Source organism: Ursus maritimus, unplaced genomic scaffold, assembly GCF_017311325.1.
Source record: "Ursus maritimus isolate PB19 unplaced genomic scaffold, ASM1731132v1 scaffold_26, whole genome shotgun sequence".
Classification (NCBI taxonomy): Eukaryota; Metazoa; Chordata; class Mammalia; order Carnivora; family Ursidae; genus Ursus; species Ursus maritimus.
Genome location: NW_024425119.1, coordinates 20411252 through 20432239, shown reverse-complemented (window position 1 = coordinate 20432239; position 20988 = coordinate 20411252). Strand labels below are relative to the sequence as shown.

Genomic DNA, 20988 nt, shown 5'->3' with positions numbered 1-20988 from the left:
CTCAGAAACCATTGCTTCCTGATGTTTAGCAAGAATGGGGCTCATTAATTCCATAAAAGCTTCAGTAAGATTTGTGTGTGTGTGTTAGAAAAGTGAAATGGAGGATGAATCAACTGACTTGACTTAAACGTCTAAGTCATTGGTTTATTCCTTCTTTGATTTATTCAGCAAACATTCATTGAGTAGTATGTGGCAGGAGCTCTACATAGAGTTACAAAGGCAAACGAGCCTGACCCCTGGACTTCCCTTTGTATGCAAAGACATAATATGAAATTGTTTAAAAGGTATTCCTTGGAATGGCAAATCTGTGCTCCTTAAAATCCACTCTTCAAAATATAAGAACAGAACGACAACTAAACTCTGTAAAGATAAAGATCTTTCACTACTCCCTTCCCTACTAAGATCTAAGAAGTAGATCTTAGACATTCCTGTCCCAAGAAAAGCAATTGTAACTACGTATGGTGACAGTGTTAACTCGACTTATTGTGCTGATCAGATTGCAATATGTACAAATACTGAATCATTATGTCGTGCATCTGAAACTAATACATGTCAATTTAAAAAGTAAAGAAGAAATACCTGTCATTTAAGACAAACGGCCATTTCATACCACATTTCTAATGTTGGCTTTCCAATCTATATGGTCAGTATTTGCTGACAAAGGCTCAAAGGAAGTACACAAACTGAAGCTTTTCTTTCTTTCTTTCTTTCCTTTTTCTTCCTTTCTTTCTTTCTTTCTTTCTTTCTTTCTTTCTTTCTTTCTTTCTTCCTTCCTTCCTTCCTTCCTTCCTTCCTTCCTTCCTTCCTTCTTTCTCTCTCTCTCTCTCTCTCTCTCTCTCTCTCTCTCTTTCTTTCTTTTGTTTTTTGAGGGGGTCTGAAATCCTTTTCTAAATAGCAGTAAAATATACACAACATAAAATTTGCCATTTAAACCATTTCATGTGTATAGTTCAGTCACATTAAGTACATACACATTGCAGTACAACCATCACCACAGTCCATTCTGGAAATTCTCTCCTCAAGTTAGAATCTATATGCATTAAACAATAACAATTGCCTCTCCTCCCAGGCCCTGGAAACCACCACTGACTCTCAGTCCCTATGATTGACTCTTCTAGGTACCTCATATAGGTAGACTCATACGCTAGTTGTGGGGGATTTTTTTGTGCCTGGCTTATTTTACTTAGCATAATGTCTTCAAGGTTCATCCATGTTGTCATAAATCTATTACACTGAATCAGGAATTCCAGAACTCTGGTGCAGGTGCTGTTGAAAGCAGTATGGTAGTTCCTCAAAAAATTAAATGTAGAATTAGCATATGGTGCAGCAGCTCCACTTCTGGATATATACCCCCCAAAATTCAAAGCAGCAGGAACTTGAATAGATATTTGTACACCCAGGTTTATAGTAGCATTATTCACTGCAGCCAAAAAGCGGAAACAACCCAAATGCCCATCAGTGGATGAATAAACAGATAAAATGTAGTGTATACATATGGAGGATTATTCAACTAAAATTCTTCTTAAACAATTATCTTTTTTAGTTCTCTGTAAATGCGGTTTGGAAGCTAATAATTAGAGTGCTGCAATGGAGTTTATTCACCTTTCTGTTTCCAGTGAAAAGAAGCGGTTTCTATGGCACGCGAGGCCATCAGGCTTAAAGATAATAGGCAAAAGACTGAGTTAGATTTACTTTTCTTCATTTTCTTAGTCTGTTACACACACACATACACACACACACACACGCACACACAAAACAAGCTTTGCAGACCTATTTGGAGGCATTTAACATGACTACAAGCTCAGATGAAAAAAAATACAAATAATTTTTTGTTTCAAATCTTTATTTTCCAGTTTCCTACTACAGACAACATTTCCCCTGTGGTTGATGCTGCATGTGCCAGGCTAGATTTGTTCACCTTCAGCATCCTAGCATGCTAAATGGAGCATTTCTTTTGCAGCTTCACAGAACTTTCTTTAGCATATTATTTTATTTATAGGAGGATGTTTTTGAATCATGCTCTTGTTTCTTTGGTTCTTTCTTCTTGCTCCTGATTCTATAACTGGTTTGAAAAAGTTAGAACGGAAGGGGTAGGTGGGCCAAGGAGTCTTGTGTCCTGCCCAAGGAGACCATAATAAAGCATGTTTGCAAACCACTCTTCCAGAGCCAGGCTTCTCAAACTGTAATGTGCTTATGAAGCATTTCTGGGTCTTGTGAAAATGAGTATTTTGATTTAGTAGGTCTTGGGTGGGGCCTGAGAGTCTCTGGTAAGCTCCAGGTGATGCTGGTGCTGTTGGTCCTTTGCCAACATTGAACAGCAACTCTGTAGGGGCCCGTCTTCTTGCCAGATTCAGAAAATATGTGTAGTATATAGTATTTAAGCAAGATAGCAGAATGGTCATGGACCCCAGAGCTGTGTGTTATATGCTAAATGCTTTTAAGCAGGCTGTTTAGCTTCTCTATAACTTATTTCCCCTCGTTTGTAAAATTAGAATAATGGGTAAACTTCCCTCATTGGCATTATTATGTTTAACCACTCTGTTTCAAGTTCTTCCTCAACTCTACTGTCTTTGACAAGAGACATAATTGCAAAAAAAAAAAAAAAGTGCAAAAAACTCTGGCTGCATTCAAGGGGTGACAAATTGTTTCTGGTTTTCCTGAGACGTTTCTAGTTTTAGCACTGAAAGTCCCAGGTCCTGGGAGCCCATCATTCTTGGGTAATTTAGTTAGGATGCTTGTTCCTCAGAGCTGAATTCCCAGTTGGTCTTGAGAAATGACTCTCAGAGGTGGCTTGCTCAACATGATAATGAGTGAGGGAAATGATTGTTTATTTTGGGAGAACTTGGTTGTTGGTGGTTTTATTTTTAACCCCCTTTTTATGTGGTTGGTTTTCGCAGTGTTCAAAAGCTGAATGAGTTTCTCTTGAGTGATGAGATTGGTGAGGATAGCTGGCGAACTGGTGAAGGTTCTCTTCCTTTTGAGTCCTGTAAGAAACACACTGGAGTGGTAAGTGCTTTTTCTTATTATTGAAGCTGTGACTAGACAACAGTCCCAATATTGGATGATTTTAAATGAGTGCAATTAGAAGAAATTGCAAGCTCCACTTTTAACCTATATAAAGAAAAATTGCCACCTGCTTCTACAACAAACTTCGGTAGTCTAAGATTCATGAACAAATGTGTAAGGCTTGTCATTAGAAATCATCAAAGAATCATCCCAAGAGGGACAGCACATGTTCAATTGAAAAAATATTAAAAGGTTGTCTGCCCCAAATTTTATATAAAAATAATATTAAATAAGCTTAACAACTCCCACACCATATTCTTTTAATGCCTTTTAGCTGTATTACACTTTTTAGTTTAAAAAGTGCTTTTGATGCATTTTATCTTTTGACTCAATACATCATATTACCTTATTTTTTCTTCCAACTGAATATATTGAGTTTGTGTATTATGTGGCTTGAACAAAGTCATAAACTTAGTAAACAGCAGAGCCAGAATTAAAACCTGAGTCTTATAACTCCTGAACCATTTTATGCATCCATCACACAAATATTTACTCAATATCTACATACAGCTTGGAAACATGTTCAATATTATTTTGTCATGTATTACGTGTAATATGATGTGTACCATATATGTATTTGCCTGTGTTTCTGGACTTATTGGCTACCCTGTACTTCAGGGGTATAGGTATGAACAAGGCAAACAAGCTCCTCCTTGTCACAGTTATCTTTCTTAAGGTGGGAGGCAGATGATAAACAAGTTAAAAAAGTGAGATAATTTCACTTTGGGAAGAAAATAAAATAGTGTACGAGAGAGTGACTGGGATACTGGAAGCCGGGTGATCATTTCCCAGAAAGGTCCCTCTCTGAAGAGCTGGCATTTGGTCTGAGACCTGAATGAAGAGTACATACCTGTTCAGCAAAGATTGGGGGAAGAAAGCATTTCAGGCAGAGAACCAGTAGATGCAAAGGCCCCGAGGTAGAATGAATTTGATGTGCTTGAGGAACAGAGAAACTTTGGTTGAAGCCTGGTGAAGAATGGAGAGATAAGATAAAGTAAGAACAAGGATTGAGGGTCTGGATTGTATTGCTGTGAAATAGGAAACCATAGGAAGGTTTTAAAGTAGGGACTAATAGAATTTTGGTTATCTATCTATCTATCTATCTATCTATACATCAGGCTTGAACTCGGGACCCTGAGATCAAGACCTGAGCTGAGATCAAGAGTTGGATGCCTAACAACTGAGCCACCCAGGCACCCCAATTTTGGTTGTTTTTAAAAGGTCACTTTGGCTACTGGCTTGACGGTAATCAGTGGAAACAAGAGTAGAACAGATCAATAAGAAGATTATTACAATAACATAGGCAAGAAATGGTGATGGTTAGAATTAGTTTTTGTGGCAGTTGCAGTGGACATTGTGAGAAAGTGATCGAATTCAGTGTACTTTTTTTTAGGTTGAGTTGATAAAGACTTGCTGGTAGACTGGGTAGGTAGGCTAAGATGTGAGTGGACTGGTGTTGAGGTAGAATCAAGAAGTGTATTTGCACATGATAATTTTGAGACATTCATTGACATCTAAGAAGAGAAGTCAGCATTAGAGATGTAAATTTAAGAGTCATTAGCCATTAGATATTTAAATCAATGAGACTGGATCACATCACTTTCTTGAAAGGTGTGTCTCAAAAATTCTGAAGAAAGACTTTAAAATTAATATGTATGTTTCATAATAATAAAATAGAAAGATGCTATTCTAAATGAGTCATGTTATAATTAATATTAGTTATTCGTGTTACTATTAGACAAAAATATGAATAGATTTACTATTTTTGTAACCAAGCAAAATTACACATGCAATCTTCTGACTGGAATTAATTGAGGTTTGGAAAGTCTTTTTACCAGGAAGTCAATCTATATTAAATTTTTCTCTACATCATGTTTAAAACTGCTAAAAATAGTTGAGATGAACACTCATCTATATTTAGACTTGCTGTTTTCTTCTGCTTTTCTGGAGTTTTACTTTACTCTCTGTCGTTTTCTTGAGCCAGTGTCATTTTGTCTGAGAAGCTACCACCCACGCCTGTATACGCAGGAGTAACCGTGCCTCAAAATGCTAGTTTGCTATTGTGTGGACATGGACACAAAGACAGGAACACATTATAGAGTGTCTATACTTTGAGGCAGCAGGAAGGTCAAGTACTTGATTAGAACCAGCATTGTCATTCTTTGGATTATAGGAGATTACCAAAGAACTTACTAGGTCATCTTTCAGAGATGTGAGGATGAGCAGAGTGGATGACCTCATGAATGAGGATGTAGGAGGTCAAGTTTGTGGAGTTAGGGAAATCTGAAGAACCTTTTGTATGAGATGAGGGATAGAAGAAAAATTGAACTGAGAAAAGGTTTTTGGAAGGAAAAAAGAACCCTCTTCAAATGTATTCAATATCTTCAGGGTTATTGAAACCAGACTGGACTTCTGATGTCTTTCAGGGTCATTCATCACTGCTGATGGGCCAAACCACAAACGACAAACTTTTTAAAATGGAGTGAAAAAAGCTGTGTGTTTGAAAATAACACTAATGGAAACTTCTTCTTGAGAGCTTAAGATGCTATGTATTCTGTAAAAGCTTAGAGTTAAGTGGTTTTGGCTGTAGAATCTCCATGGAGAATTAGTGACATTCTAGAGCCAAAGTCTCTTCAAATTACATCTGTGGAACTCCGACTCAAATCTCTGTCAACACATCTCCTCCTCCCACCCTCCTCTTAGTTTTGTGAAGAACATGACGTCATTCCTTTTGGACCTCTGGGGCAATAGTACTATGGAATTAAAGACTCTAGAAGACAGAGGATTTATGTAAAGGCATAGACTCGTCTTGTGAGGAAGATACACTTAGCTTGAAGGATACCGACTTTCTACATCTCATGCACCATACTTCCAAGGTCATCTGTGAGATTGTGAAAAGAAAAACAGAACTAAAATAAAATTTCAGGAACAATCTCTCTACTTTTTTTAAGTTAAAATGCATTCAGTATTTTCTATGTGACAGAACCACTGCTAGTTTTCCTCAGTACCTTTTTAATCTGTGTATTTATTTGCACGTAGCCTAGCAATGTACTATTTGATAATTTGATGTTCTGTTGATATAACAATTGATGGAAATTGGAAGAGCAATATCTTGTTTGGATTAAATTACCGATTATTTGAGGACATTTCTAATTCCCATAGTAGAATTCAGTGGATTTTTCAAAAAGATAAACCTGCAATTCCAGGCCAAAAGAAAAAAAAAAGTTTTACAATTCTAGAATACTTTGCTTTTATAGGTAATTTAACAGTTCTAAAGTATATTATTACTTAGCCTTCATAACATCTATAAAGTATTTGAGTAAGACAGATAATTATTTTTGTTGAAATAGTTGTTCACTAGACTCCTGGCACAAATTTTGAGCTTATAAATTTTTCTGTTTTAGGGGTTTACAGAGCTGAATTTTCTACCTTCTCTTTAGTCATCTGTCTCTACTGCATGACATTGAAGTCAAATTTAGAGAATAACATATTTCTATCTGTATGACCTAACTGAAGTTCCTTTTAAGTGTGGGAAAACTGTCCAACCCCAGCTAGCATCCTCTTTATGTGGATGCTTTAGTCCTTTGACCAGGAAAAATGCTATAACATTTGAAAAAGACTAGATCATTCTATTATACTTACATCCGCGTTATATGTTTATATACTTATGGAACAGTATATATGCATATTTGGACCAAAAAAAAAAATCCCAGAGCCTTATGGTTTTTCTCATTCCACAGTGGATCCTTGGGTGATGTGTAGCCCGATCTGAGTTATGTGAGTGTATGAAATTCAAAATCCTCATGATTCAAAGGGTGATCAAAAATGTACTGTTGGAGCATTTACAAGCTCACTGGCCTCCCAAGTAGATTCTAGTTTAACCTGAGTTAGTCTTCTTGCCTTTTGACACACACGCTGTTTTTCACTGCCTGGGTATATTTATCAGGAGAGCTAGAGGAAGACTATCCAAAACCTAGTTTGGAGCTCTGCACTTACAATTCCATCTGTTCCAAGTATCACATCTTCGTATTTTCATTTTTCTTAAAAGGCTTGTGAATTAGGTTTAAAATGATAGCTTAAGGCTTTTTGTTATTATTATTTTTTTTGTTGAGAAGCCACTGAAAGAATTAAAATATCACATTCACTTTGCTTCTTTCTTTTTCTTGGAATTTCAAGTGGAGAAGTAGCAATATGAGTTAATGTTCAGTAAAACATCTTTTTTTTCATAAAGCTTCAACTTGTGTTTTTTTTTTCCATTTGGAATGCAGCAGCCGAAAACTATAAACAGGAAGCAGCCTGGAAGATATCACCTGGACAGCTATGAGCAATCAACCCGGCGTCTACGTCCTGTAGAGACAGAGGATATTGCAATAAAGGTTATTTTATTTCCTGGATTCTTGCATGACCAGAAACATTTAGGTTACTATTTTATGGTGAAGTTCTGTAAAAGTGTCCTAAATCGTGTCTTTAAAGTCTCTTTACAGTGATCACCAATCCTCATAACATTTTCAGAAGTGTTCTGATGAGTTTCATTGCCAGGTCTGCCTTGCCTCCCAACCACGTTTCTTGCCCCAGCAGCTCTTTTTTAATAACTGGAGCATGAGCCTTCTCAATCTGCGTTAGAAGCTAGTCTCCAACGTATTTCTCCTGTCATACTCTTACGTTCCTCTACCTAGTGAATTGATTTATAGAGAACACCAATATTATAAATCCAGGTTGTAAGGAAATAAATTAGATAGTGGTTGTCTTCAACCAGGAGAGGCTTAGCCAGTGTTGCATGTGTTCTCCCGAGCACACACACACACACACACACACACACACACACACACACCGCTACCGCAGGGTTCCCGGTAGTGCCTTTGATCTAGTTTCAAACAGTGTTTTGTGCTCTCCCAGCAAGCGTGCTTAGGTAGAACAGGCCACGAGGGGATAACCAGCTGAGGACTGATCATGGGTCCACAGAGGGGTCAGTGCTCCACAGGAACAGATGCTGAGCAGTCCAGGGCTCTTGGACATCGGTGCAGCCAGAGTCCTGGAAATTAGCCCTTTTAGAACACTCTGCTGGACTGCTGGGGCTCTCCGACTCCCTGTGCTGCCCAGGCCAGTCAGAGAGGGAGGGAGCCTCCGCGCGGAGTTTCATAGAGCCCAGGGCTACATTTAGATCTCCTCTCTCTCTGTATTGCCTGACACCATACTTTGCAGTTGGAGCAAATGTGTGATTGGATAGAATAAGCAAATGCTAGCCCAACCTCTGCTGTCTATTTGGTGTGTGACTTTTGGGCAAATTACTTCGCCTCTCTGAGCTATGGTTTACCCATCTTGTGGTGGGGATGCCATTTTAGCATGGTTGTTTTGAGGATAAAATATGTCACATGTGAATTTTAAAGAGCTTTAGTGATTTTAAAAAAATTTATAATTTTTTATTATATTATGTCACCATACAGTACATCCCTAGTTTTTGATGTAATGTTCCATGATTCATTATTTGCGTATAACACCCAGTGCACCACGCAATACTTGCCCTCCTTAATACCCATCACCAGCCTATCCCAATCCTCCACCCCCCTCCCCTCTGAAGCCCTCAGTTGGTTTCCCAGAGTCCACAGTCTCTCATGCTTCATTCCCCCTTCTGTTTACCCCACCTTTCTTCTTCTCTTTCTTCTCTTACCGATCTTCCTACTTCTTATGTTCCATAAATGAGTGAAACCATATGGTAATTGTCTTTCTCTGTTTGACTTATTTCACTTAGCATTATCTCCTCCAGTGCCGTCCATGTTGCAGCAAATGTTGAGAACTCATTCTTTCTGATGGCTGAGTAATATTCCATTGTATATATGGACCACATCTTCTTAATCCAGTCGTCTGTTGAAGGGCATCTCGGCTCCTTCCACACTTTGTCTATTGTGGACAATGCTGCTATGAACATTGAGGTTTGATTTATTTATTTGACAGAGAAAGAGCACACGCAGGGGGAGCCGCAGGCAGAGGGAGACTGAGAAGCAGGCTCCCTGACATGAGACTCAATCCTAGGACCCCGGGATCATGACCTGAGCTGAAGGCAGACACTTAACCGACTGAGCCACTGAGGCACCCCTGGAGCTTTAGTGATTCTTACCCTTGGATGTACATTAGAATCTCCCAGAAAGCTTTAAGTGTGTGTGTGTGTGTGTGTGTGTGTGTGTGTGACTGTGTGTGTGTGTGACTGTGTGTGTGTGTGTGTGTGACTCTGTGTGTGTATGAATATGACCCAGGCATCATTGAAAAAAATAGTTCTAGTAGTTCCCTAACAATTATAATATGTGGATAGGGTGTGAAGTACTATGCTGTGACAAGGTCTGGAATGAGAGACTAAGAAGGGCCCTTTGTGCTTCGTACTTCCAGTTATGCCCACATAACAAGTTATATGTATGACTACAGAAACAGGATCAGTTTTTTTTAATTGACATTTTCTATTCAATATAGTAAGAGTCTAAAAATACATCTTTTCCATGTGCCTTACTAAATTTGTTTTTATTTAGAACGTAAAAAAACAGAGGCTATCATTTGTTTTTCTAAAGTTGACCTTTCATGCACCAAAAAAAAAACTCCACAAAAAAAAAGCAAAGACAAAAAACTCAAAAAAACTGCTTAGTGATGGGCCCTGCAGTTTCAGGCCACCGTCAAGCCTTTAAGTTTTTATTCATGGTGGAAATTCTCAAGTTGGTAATAACTCATTTGTCTTTTTGAAATCTTTTTTTTAAATTGTGAAATAGAACATGCCTCCAGAAAAGTACATAAAATATATATGTACCACTTAATGAAAATGTGAACCCCTGTGCAACCAGCAAGAAAAGTACACCTTCCCTCCGAAGGTCCTCCCAACACACACGTTTGCTGGTCCCTCTCATATCTCTCCAAGACACAATTGCCATCCTGACTTTTATCGTCATCTTTTCCTGGATTACCCCTACTATGCGTGCCTCCCTAAAACATATTTTAGTTGTTTTAAGTTTAAACGTGTGTGTGTATGTGTGCGCGTCTTGCTTCTTTTGCTCGTTAACGTATGTCTCTTTCATCCGGATCGTCCTGTGAAGCCGTACTTCATTCATTCTCATTGCTGCGTAGCATTTCAATGTATGAATGTGCCGAAATTTGTCTGCTCTACTTTCGACGGGCTTTTGGTAATTTTTGCATTTGGGGCCGTTGTGAACAACTGCCGAGTCACAACGTCTGTGTGCATCCTTAACTTTCCCAGATAGTGGAAAACTGTTTCCCCAAGTGCTTGGGCCCATTTACACTTTCACCAGTGGTGGTCAGAGTTCCAGTGGCTCCTCATCTTCACTACTGCTTCCAATGTTTTGCCAAAGTGTGTATCGGGAGGAGGTGCAGTCGTATCTTGTGGTTTTTATTTGCACTTTTCTGATGTCTAATGAGGTTGAGCAGTTTTCAAGTATGCATGGGCCACGTGGGTTTTGATTTCCTCTTCTGTGACTTGCCAGCTTATTTGTTCCCTCCCCTTTAAAAATTTCTGGACACTAAGTCTTTATACTTTAGCTGTTTTGGCAGTTATATGTTACAGAACTCTTCTTCCATTTAGAGCTTGGCTTTATCGTATCAGAAGCTGTTAATTTTAGTGCAGTCTGGTTTATATAACTTTTCCTTATCGCTGATGCTTTGGGTTTTTTTGGTCTCATTTACGAAANNNTTCCCTACCCGAGGTCATGAAGATGATTTATATTAACTCCCAAAATCTTTGAAGCTACACCTTTCACTTTCAGTTCTTGAGTCGACCTAGGATCCATCTTTGTGTTTGGTATGAAGTAGGGACGTGATGTAGTAGGGAAATCGGTAACAAATAATTTTGGTTGAAATTTAGCAGTGGTAAATTTAGAGGCAGCAATTTTACTACATTTAATAGTGAGCCCGTAAGGTCTGATTTAACTTTTTATATGACATCTGGTTGTCGCAGTCCCTCTTATCGGTCACCCTCCCCACCGAGATTCAGTGTAGTCTCATACACACATCAGGGATCTTTTATATGTCTGGACTGATTGCTGGCTTCTTTTTTTTTTTTTTCCATTTGTTTCTTTCTCCTAGATTCCACTGTTATGATCATTATAACTTCCTAATAAACATTGACATATTTTAGGACAAGTTCTTATATGTTATTGTTTTTCTTCTAAAATATCTTAGCTATTCTTGGCCCTTTTGTGGGAAAGAGGCTTAGGTGTTTTCAGAGTTTACAGCTCTGAATTTGTCCTTTTCTTTATACTTGGACTTGGTATTTTCCTACTCCTTGTTTTAATGAACTTCTTTGCAAACTACATTTTATTCAGGATTTTTACTTATTGGTTATTTTCAGCAGGAGGAAATGAACAATGATCTGTGTAACATCTGCTTTTAAATTTTTAAAAATTGTTTGATGGAGCTAAAATTCACATAGCATAAAATTAACTGGTTTTTTAATTTATTTATTTTTTAAAGATTTTATTTATTTAGGACAGAGAGAGACACAGCGAGAGAGGGAACACCAGCAGGGGGAGTGGGAGAGGGAGAAGCAGGCTTCCCACTGAGCAGGGAGCCCGACGCGGGGCTCAATCCCAGGACCCTGGGATCATGACCTGAGCCAAAGGCAGACGCTTAATGACTGAGCCAGCCAGGCGTCCCCAAATTAACTATTTTAAAGTGAACAATTCAGTGGCATTTAGGACAGTCACAATATTGTGCAACCATCACCTCTTTCCCATTGCAAAATATTTTCATCACCCCAAAAGGAAATCCCATACCTATTAAGCAGTCACTCCCCATTTACCCCTCTTTCTTGCCTCTGGCAACCACCAATCTGCTTTCTGTCTTTATGGATTTATCTATTCCGGATCTTTTATGTAAATGGATCATGCAATAAGTCACTTGCTTCTGTTTGGTTCCTTCCTTTACTTTTAATACATTCTTTCCCCTAATCCCCATTCCTCATTCCTATTCTGTACCACTCCCCCGCCATTATGGTATCAGCTCTAATGTGCTCAATATACGTGCCTAAACATACTCATATCCTTGCAAAATATGGAATAAGCATCTATGTGCTCTTGGTCTTCTGAAATGTTTTCATGATGGTTTGCTCCTTCTTACAACACTACTGTGTTCTGTAGTATGCATCACTGCATTTTCCTTACTTCCTAGAGATGGACATGGCTTTGCCTCCATTTTCCTTCTATCACAAACCATGCTATGATGATCATTTTTGTACTTACCCTTTTATGAACCTTCGCAAAGATTTATATGTTGTCTGATTTTCCAAGGTCAAACGACTATCTAGGGAAACCTAGGATTTTAACCCTGGTGGGGACATGAGACTATTTTGTAAAAGGCAGGAGGGAGTGGAAGTGCTGGTGGTTGGTGCAGGGGAGATTAACTTTGACCCTCTTCCATCATCCCCTTCGAATGGAGGTTGTTCCCTCTTTTACTTCTGTGTAGTGATAGTGCTTTCCTCTAGCTCCTTCCCTGCTGCTTTCAGACCATATCTTTTCCTCTCTCACACCCTTGCGAAGTTTTGGCATTGTCTACCTTTCTCACATCTCTTGTCAGAGGATCTCATCATCACTCTGCACCATCACTGAAGACTGGGGGCCTAGTTCCCTGTCCATCTCTCCAGCTTATTTGGTGCCATTCATGGATGTGGTTTAAACTTCCAAGTGCACAGCTCTCTAGTATCCCAGCCCGGAGATGTCCTACTCTGCTCTCACTCCATTTCCACAGCCTTGCCTGGGGTCACACCTGGCCACCACCGGGAACTGCTGCTCCTCTGAAATCTTAAACTCTATTGTGTCAGTCAGTCCCTGACACCAGAACCCTACCTCCAGTTCTCTCAGGCCTCACCTTTGCTGACAGTGCTATTTAACTTTATGGAGACCTCCAGCAACTTGAGCCCCTTCTTTTTCCCACAGTCCTTTAGCATTTTCTGTAAGCAACCCAACTTCGTGCCTTCAACACTCCTAGAAGAGGCTGCCGAGCACTATGGAGGAAACAACACAATGGACCGGTTGGCAGAGCCCCACATTTACGATCTTCCCGCTCCGCTGCCCCTCAGTAGTTCCTGGCGATCCTTTATGTGCCTCCCATCAGCATTAGTTTCCTCAGCCTCCCATGGCTCTTCAGCTTTCAGCACTGTCTTCTCACCTCCTTCCATGTCCCCTTTGACCTCTTCTCTCTGCAGATAAGCTTTACTCCCAGTTCACTGAAAACACAAGATTATTTCTCAGTTCCATGCAGGCCCACTTCCAATCGCAGTTATAGTTTCAGCTCTTTGAGCCTCAGAGAAACAGGGACCCTCAGCCTGTTTAATTCTTGGAGCATCGTTTGTCAGTGAGCCACAGTATCTTAAACCTCTGACCCAGCTAGCTCTATTCATTATTTCCCACAACATGTTTCATAGTTTTCTGATCCTGTGCCTATTTGTATGGTAGGTCTTCACCCCCAAACGCCTTCATTGTAATTCAATATGTTTTCCAAAACTAGCTAATCGACCTCCTCTTTCAAAAAAAAAAAAAAAATTAAACCCCATCTTAGGCATGAGTGGTTTTCTTTTTGTTACACTTATTGTCTGCCTGTCCCCTCTATTTGTTACTTAGCCCATTCCGTCTTGTACTGTACTTGCTCCTGTCCATGGTCTATTTACTCAACTGGCTGCAACTCCAAGCAAGCAGGGAGGAGGTGTCATACCTCCTTTGTAGCCTACATCGATATGACCACAGCACCTCACACAGAATGGGTGCTCAGCAAATATTTGTAAAGCAATCAGTAATGCAGCCCTTCCATGCCACCCTCCTCCCAGGGCTAATTTCATGTGCAACTATGTGATGGATATTACTAAATGTCTTACATTTTATAAGCTAGAGAAAACCTACGTTGAAAATGGCAAACTCGTCTTTTCAAGCAGCTTCAGTCCTTTGGTTCAGGCCTTTCGTTTCCCATTTTTGTAACTATTAAAACTATCAAGTCCACCTCATGCCTTTAAATAGATTGCTTTGGTTGACTACAGGTCTTGTGATCTTTGCTGGTTGTTGAGGTTTATCCCACCAATATATGTTACCTCATTTCTGCGCTTTATTCCTCTCTTCCTTTTACTCTTTGTTTTAACTTCATTGAATAGACATTAATCCACACAGTTCAGGAAACTCCTTTATTACTAAACCTTCCTCCTTGGTAACAGAATCATTTTGTTGGAATAATTTGTCATCATTTCCACTCTATACCTTGCATTACCAGGATTCTGGGAATTGCCTAAAAGTGAGAAAGTAATCAGTGTTGGGGTTACATTGAAAAATATCTGGGATGATTGCTTTTTAAGAACACTTTCATATAAATGATCTACTAATCCCAAATTCTCAGAGAAAATTGTAATTTTTAGCCTTTCATAATATCACTAGCTCAAAAACCCTTCTTTCACTTCCATTCTTTTTTGTTTTTCATTTATACCTCTCAATAGCTAAAAGTCTAAATTAGAATTTCACCACTGTATGTTCTACCTTGTACTGAAAGTCTTTTAGTGCTCTAAAGAGAAAATGCTTTTAATTGAAATTATTCTCTAACACTAAATATATACGTAGTTTTAGAACTTAATTTATGTGTTCTTTTCTAGGTCACAAATGGTTACTTTTCATGGGGCAGTGGTTTAGCTACATTATCCAATATAGATATTCGAATTCCAACAGGTAAGAGTCCTTTGTTACTCATTTTTAAAATTTTTAATTATCAAAACTATGGATTTCCAAGATAATTGATCTTAACAAAAAAAAAAAGTCTTTTTAAACATTATGAACATGACCGATAGTTTTTTTGTTTTTTGTTTTTTTTTGGGGTTTTTTTGCACCACATAGCTCATAAGCCACGGTATCATTGTGGAAATGGCTGGAAATGCTAAGACCTGCCTTTCACTACAGAGTGTATAGACGTCTGGACAAGTTATGATTTGTCCATTTAAAAATGGGATAGTTGATTTTTTGTTTTGTTTGAGAAAGGATTTAAAGAAAGACTATATATATAAGATAATTATTTTCTATCCCTGAAGACAACTAAAGTTTTCAAGCTATCTAAGGCTCAAATGCACAATAACATTTATTTGAAAGGTCTAGGTAATTGAATAAAAATACACTTTTGACATGGCCTAATGGCCAATAGGTTGGGATTTTTCTATTTTACATGCATATAAAAGTAAGAAATTGGAGAAGATGTCTTAATGCCAGCCCAAATCCCTTTCATCTCAATCATCAATCTGAGTCACAACTGCCTTCTTCTCCTGAATGAGTTGCATAATAAAATTAAAACTAATCAAGATTATTTAGGCAATTATTTCATTGCTTTCTTCATTAATGTCAGCTGTTCCCATAGTTGGAAACAGTAAAACAAGACCTATATCTTTGAATTTTTCTCTCCCTTCTCAAAAAAAATTGTGTATTAGAGAAAGAGTTATACCAAATATATAACTTATTGCTGGAGACCAAACGTGGGCCATTGATTTTGAAACATCAGCCTTTCTAAATGTATTTTAGTTTTATTTTACTAAGAGGATTCCATCTCCTCCTGTTATTATCCTTTATTTAATTTCTCTAGGTCAGTTGACCATGATTGTGGGCCAAGTGGGATGTGGGAAGTCTTCTCTTCTCCTTGCTATCCTTGGTGAGATGCAGACACTGGAAGGCAAAGTTCACTGGAGCAAGTAGGTATATTTTTAATTGGTTTCTATTGCTCTGTCATACATCTGATGATCTTCCAAGGGAAGAAATTAGAGCAATAGATTCCCAGGTTAGGAGGAATCTGTTAGGGGATCTGAGGATCCCCTCAGAAATAGGTACAGCTTTTTAGTGGAATCCTTAAATGTCATATATTAAAAATTACAAAACAGTTTCTTACGTTTAAAATACTATAAACTAGTATGATTGGGATTGTAAAGATGGATTTTCAAAGCTAAATGAGTAACATTCATAGAAATAATTTGAAAATTCATCTTGAATTAAAAGAAGTTATGGAAAGCTAACATTATTCATAAAGCTTAAATGCAAACAGAATCGTAATGGTTCAGTGTTCAGTGAAGAAATACCAAGTAATCTTTTCCAAACTCTTCATAGGGGGCTAAGAAATCAACCTTTCACACCCTTTTCACATCCAATTTAAAGTAATCTTCTTAAAAGAAATATCTAGTAAGAGAGATATAGGTAGGTCAGAGTGGCATGGTGTGTCACTGTAAAGGCATGAAAAAGGAGATATCTAGCATGCGGTTTCTTCTAAATATTTATACAGTTGGCTTGGGGTCTTCAAAGCACAATGCAGTAATAAAGTGACTCAGAACCATAATATTACATTATATAATATTATATAATTATTTAGTTGGACCTACCTAGTAGATTCCCTATAAGCAGTTTATGAAGAAATTGGCTACAGCTTATCTAAGAAATTGGATTGTAGAACAGTGGTTCTCAACCAGTGTGATTTTGCTCCCAGGGGAGATATTTTTGGTTGTCACGCTGGGGAAATAGATTGCTTCTGATCTGGTTGGTAGAGGCTAGGGTTGCTGCTAAATATCCTACAATGCACAGGACCTCCCCCCGCCCTCCTCCCCCACACACAACAATCTAATATTTTGCACCTACCGTTGTGAACTCTATTGTTGCTGACTCTGCTGTTTATACACAGATATGTATCAAGAGTGAGTAAAGACTATTTAAGGGCATTTTAAGAATTGCTTCTATGTTAAACTCCAGTGAAGAGAAGGAAATGTGTGGATGTGAAATTTGAATTGGAAACATCCTATATTTGGTATCATGGATGAAAGAAGGAGAGTGAGAAATGTTGAGTGTAAATTTTATTCTTGGCGGGCCAACCTAAAAGACAGTAGGCATGAAACTGTTCAGTGAATATCCAGAAGAGAGCTTGGTAAATAATCTCTATCTGCAGTTTGCCTCATGACGAGTTCCTGGTGATCACTAAGGTTAGGCGCCAGGCCGTATGCCCTGCCACTATCTCCATCCATCCTGGATGACTGTAGGTTTTGAGAAATAGGTTTTACTTGATTAAATTATGTTGTGTGACATGTACAACCATAATCAAGTTATTTAGGTTTTATTTTTACCTTTGTTTCACTGTCATTGAAACAGAAAGAATGGGAAACAGTGACAGAAGAAGCTTGAGATTTTATTTTCAGACCTCTAGGATGTTCTTCTAATCTAGTCTTCTCTAGTGTTATTTAAGATTCCACTTAGGCCAGATCGACTGCCACTGTGATCATTAATAATCTTTGTCATTTTGTTAATGGATAAATAAATGATACGATACTTAGGAAAGTATTTTACATAATCTAGTATTTTTTTTTTGCATTCCTAAGCAAGATATCCTATCTCATTTCATAAAGATAGTGAATTATTTCATTTAAAATAATATATATGGGGTACCTGGGTGGTTCGGTTGGTTGGGCATCCAGCTCTTGATTTTGGCCCAGGTCATGATCTTGGGGTCCTGGGATGAGCCCTGCATCAGGCTCTGTGCTCAGTGGGGAGTCTGCTTGCCCTCACCCTCTCCCCACTTGTTTTCTCTCTCTAAAATAAATAAATAAATAAATAAATAAATAAATAAATAAATATTTTTAAAAATAAGTAAAATAACATAGTATAATAAAGCTTGAAAAATAAGATAAAGTTATCAAGAAAAATATAAGATTTAAGTAATCTGAGACGTGAATAGGTAGAAATGCATGGACTGGAGTGCTGCACACTTATAAAATATGGAGTACATATTTCACTCTGATCTTCATGAAAGCTAGGCAAACAGGAAACTAGAGATAAAAACATACACTCACTCAACAGAGGTTAAGAAATCTTTCTTATGGATCCTAATAATAAAAGCGAATAAAAAAAGATTATATCTTAGAGATAGAGTCAATAGGATGAAGGTGTAGGAAAGGATTTATGATAATTCTGTATTTGTAAAATCCTCATAATTTAAAAATCATCTTTTTATGAACATTTGCCTTCACAGACAATAATCCCATCTCTTAATGGCAGAAGGACTGAGATTTTCTTCAAATAATGTTTGTGTTGGCTTAGAGACACACAACTTAAAAACTAAGCCTCTAAGAGATTTGATAAACTAACAGAAATTCTGTTTTCCTTTAATACCAGAATTACTTAATTTTCTTCTCTGGTATCCTTAATCTCTAATAAAACGTATTTTCAGACCAGGAATATTCAGAAGATACTGACCTTCTTTTAAAGAGTTATTTGTAATAAATCTTCATTCTGTAAGAGGCTGTTGTGCCTAGTCCAATAAGGAAAGGCATAGAAATGTTATTAAAGTGAAGCTAACTTAGAAATGATCAGTATTGATAGGTTGATGATGTGCAAATGCTAAGAAGTACTTTATTTTAGCAGATTAAATTGTCTGATACTTTTGGAAGCTCAAAAAAAAAACCCCAATAAACTAAATATTAGCGTAAGTTATGAAGTGCCTTGCTGTCATTATTTCACCATTGCGCGTATCTCTGGTTGCACAAATTTTATTTTTACATGTGTCCTGGCACGAGCAAAGTCCAATAAAGTACTTTGCCCCATTGTGGTGATAAATATTTACTTTAGGCGGGAGAGAAGGTACTGCTGTTCATCTAGGACATACCTACATGGGTAGAACCAGGTATACAAAGACCTCTGTAGATGTTCTTTTGGAAATTGCTACATTTGACCTAGTCTGCCATGTTGTAGCCCCAGAACAGAAAGGTGAGAGAGACAAGGAAGGGACTAAAAAATTCTCCAAAATTGTCAGAATGCCAGGGTTTTTACTCCTGCATGTTGGTATGCTTGATGATTGTTGAAAAGCAAATGTTTTGGGGTACCTGGGTGGCATAGTCGGTTAAGTGTTCAACTCTCGGTTTTGGCTCAGATAATGGTCTCAGAATTGTGAGACTGAACCTCACAAAGAGCTCCACATTCAGTGTGGAGTGTGCTCAAAGATTCTGTCTCCCTCTGCCCCTCCCCCTCCTCTCTAAAAATAAATAAATCTTGAAAGAAAGAAAGAAAGAAAGAAAGAAAGAAAAGAAGAAAAGAAAAGAAAAAAGAAAAGAACATATTCTGCCTGAATGAATTTGTTCTTCCCTAGTTGTCTTAATAAAAAATAATTCCTACTGACATCTTAGGAGCTAGAACTAAACTACTCTACCTGATGGGCGGCTCCAGTGAGGGAGTCCGGAATGTGTAATAAGTGTGGTAATCATGTGAGACACCGACATCATTTGTTTTTAGTTTCCCACTCTTTTTCTTTCCCTCTTGCCCAGGCTGCTAACAATCCTCCTGTGCTGATGTTCTATCTTCTAGTGTCTTCATATAATCAGCTTTATAACAGTGGTTCAATTATTCTGAGACAGGTGAATTGAGAAGTTACTCCTTTTCATGTGACTTTGCCTGGCATGAAGGAATAATAACACATTGAGTCAGCTTTCCTGGATTAGATATAATTCAGCATGTTTGTGTCCACATCTAGCTCCATTCCTCTAAATTTTGGCTTACAAAAGTCACCCTTTCCCATTCCATAAGTATCAACCATGACACCTGAAAGTTGCTAGCTATCAAGTTTAATTTTTACTCTTGAAGGAAAATACACACAAATCCTTCATGCAGAAGGGAAATCTTATGCCATTTTCCAGAAGAGGATTTTCCACGTGACCTGTTTTCTCCTGTGGCTCTCAGTGCTGTTCACCGCCACAGTGAATGGTGGAGGATGGGTCTGGACGCAGTCCTGATGACTTTCATGTAATCAAATAAAATCTGATGTTGGAAGTCAGAGATAATTCTATTGATTTTGGAAGAGAAAAATAGTCCTCCACAGTCGAATTTGATTAAACAATGCTGCTGTGTAGAAGGTTGTACAGGTGGTCTTTCGAAGTTAAAGACTATAATATGACTCACGGAAAAAGAAAGAGTAAGATTTTTTTATTTGTTCATGGAAGATGTCTACCTACAAAAAGAACCATATCTACCTTCTCTTTCTTACTCTAATACTAGTATATCTTTGATATGCAAATCACTATGATAGTCGCTAGGGGAAAATAACTGAGCAAAACAAGTCAGGCCCTGTTCTCATGAAGCTTACTGCTTAGCAGGGAAGGCCACAAGGAAGTAAGAAAATAATTTCATGAGTAATTATTTGGTTAAATTTTTATAAATTCCAGGAAGAAGTACAGGATTTTATAAGAACAAATAATAAGTAACCTAACTGACTTGAGTCGGTGGGGTCAACAAAACTTTTTTAGGAGAATGCATAAAAGAATGATACTTGAACTTATATTTTAAGGATAAACCAAAATTAATGAGTCAAAAAAGTAAGGAGCTGCAATATAAGTGGAGATAGAAGGTGGGGAAGAATATTCTAATTCTTCTTCAGTCTTTCTGTGGTCTGCTGTAGTATCCTCTTCCTTTACGTGGCCATTAATTTCTATCTTTGACTTCAGTTCTTCTCTGAGTGTTAACAACATACTAATGTACATTTCTGGCCAAGATCTTTCTTCTGAAGACCTAATAGCTCTTCCAAAAGTCTTATATAAGCTGCGTATTGAACACAGCCAAACTGAGCTCATATTCCTCATATCTACAATACGTACTTCTCCTGTATCTTGGCAGGGGTGTGTCCCCACCCACTGAAATCAGTTGGTGCATGCCCAAGTCAGAACTGAAAGATTCAACCTAGATTCTTTTCTCTCTCCGTTGCCCACACGATCCAACCAATCACTTTCCTTCTGTCTGTCCTTAACATTTCTATGCCTATTTTAATTTGCCTATTTCAGGAGAATTGCATATGTGAACTATTCACTGTAATACCTCCCTCACCTTTCTTCATACTGTTATGACATGTACCTTCCTAACATGAAAATCTAATTACTTCATATATATATATATGTATATATAT

General features: G+C 37.9%; 1 protein-coding gene across 1 annotated transcript in view; it reads left to right on the top strand.

Moving 5' to 3' along the window:
* ABCC9 (ATP binding cassette subfamily C member 9) overlaps nt 1–20988 on the top strand; it is a 130357-nt gene that overhangs the window by 45265 nt on the left and 64104 nt on the right. Inside the window, exons 17-20 of the mRNA XM_008693117.2 lie at nt 2898–3006; nt 7335–7442; nt 14684–14756; nt 15655–15760. Coding sequence (XP_008691339.1) covers nt 2898–3006; nt 7335–7442; nt 14684–14756; nt 15655–15760 — 396 coding nt within the window. The remainder of the gene's footprint in view (nt 1–2897; nt 3007–7334; nt 7443–14683; nt 14757–15654; nt 15761–20988) is intronic.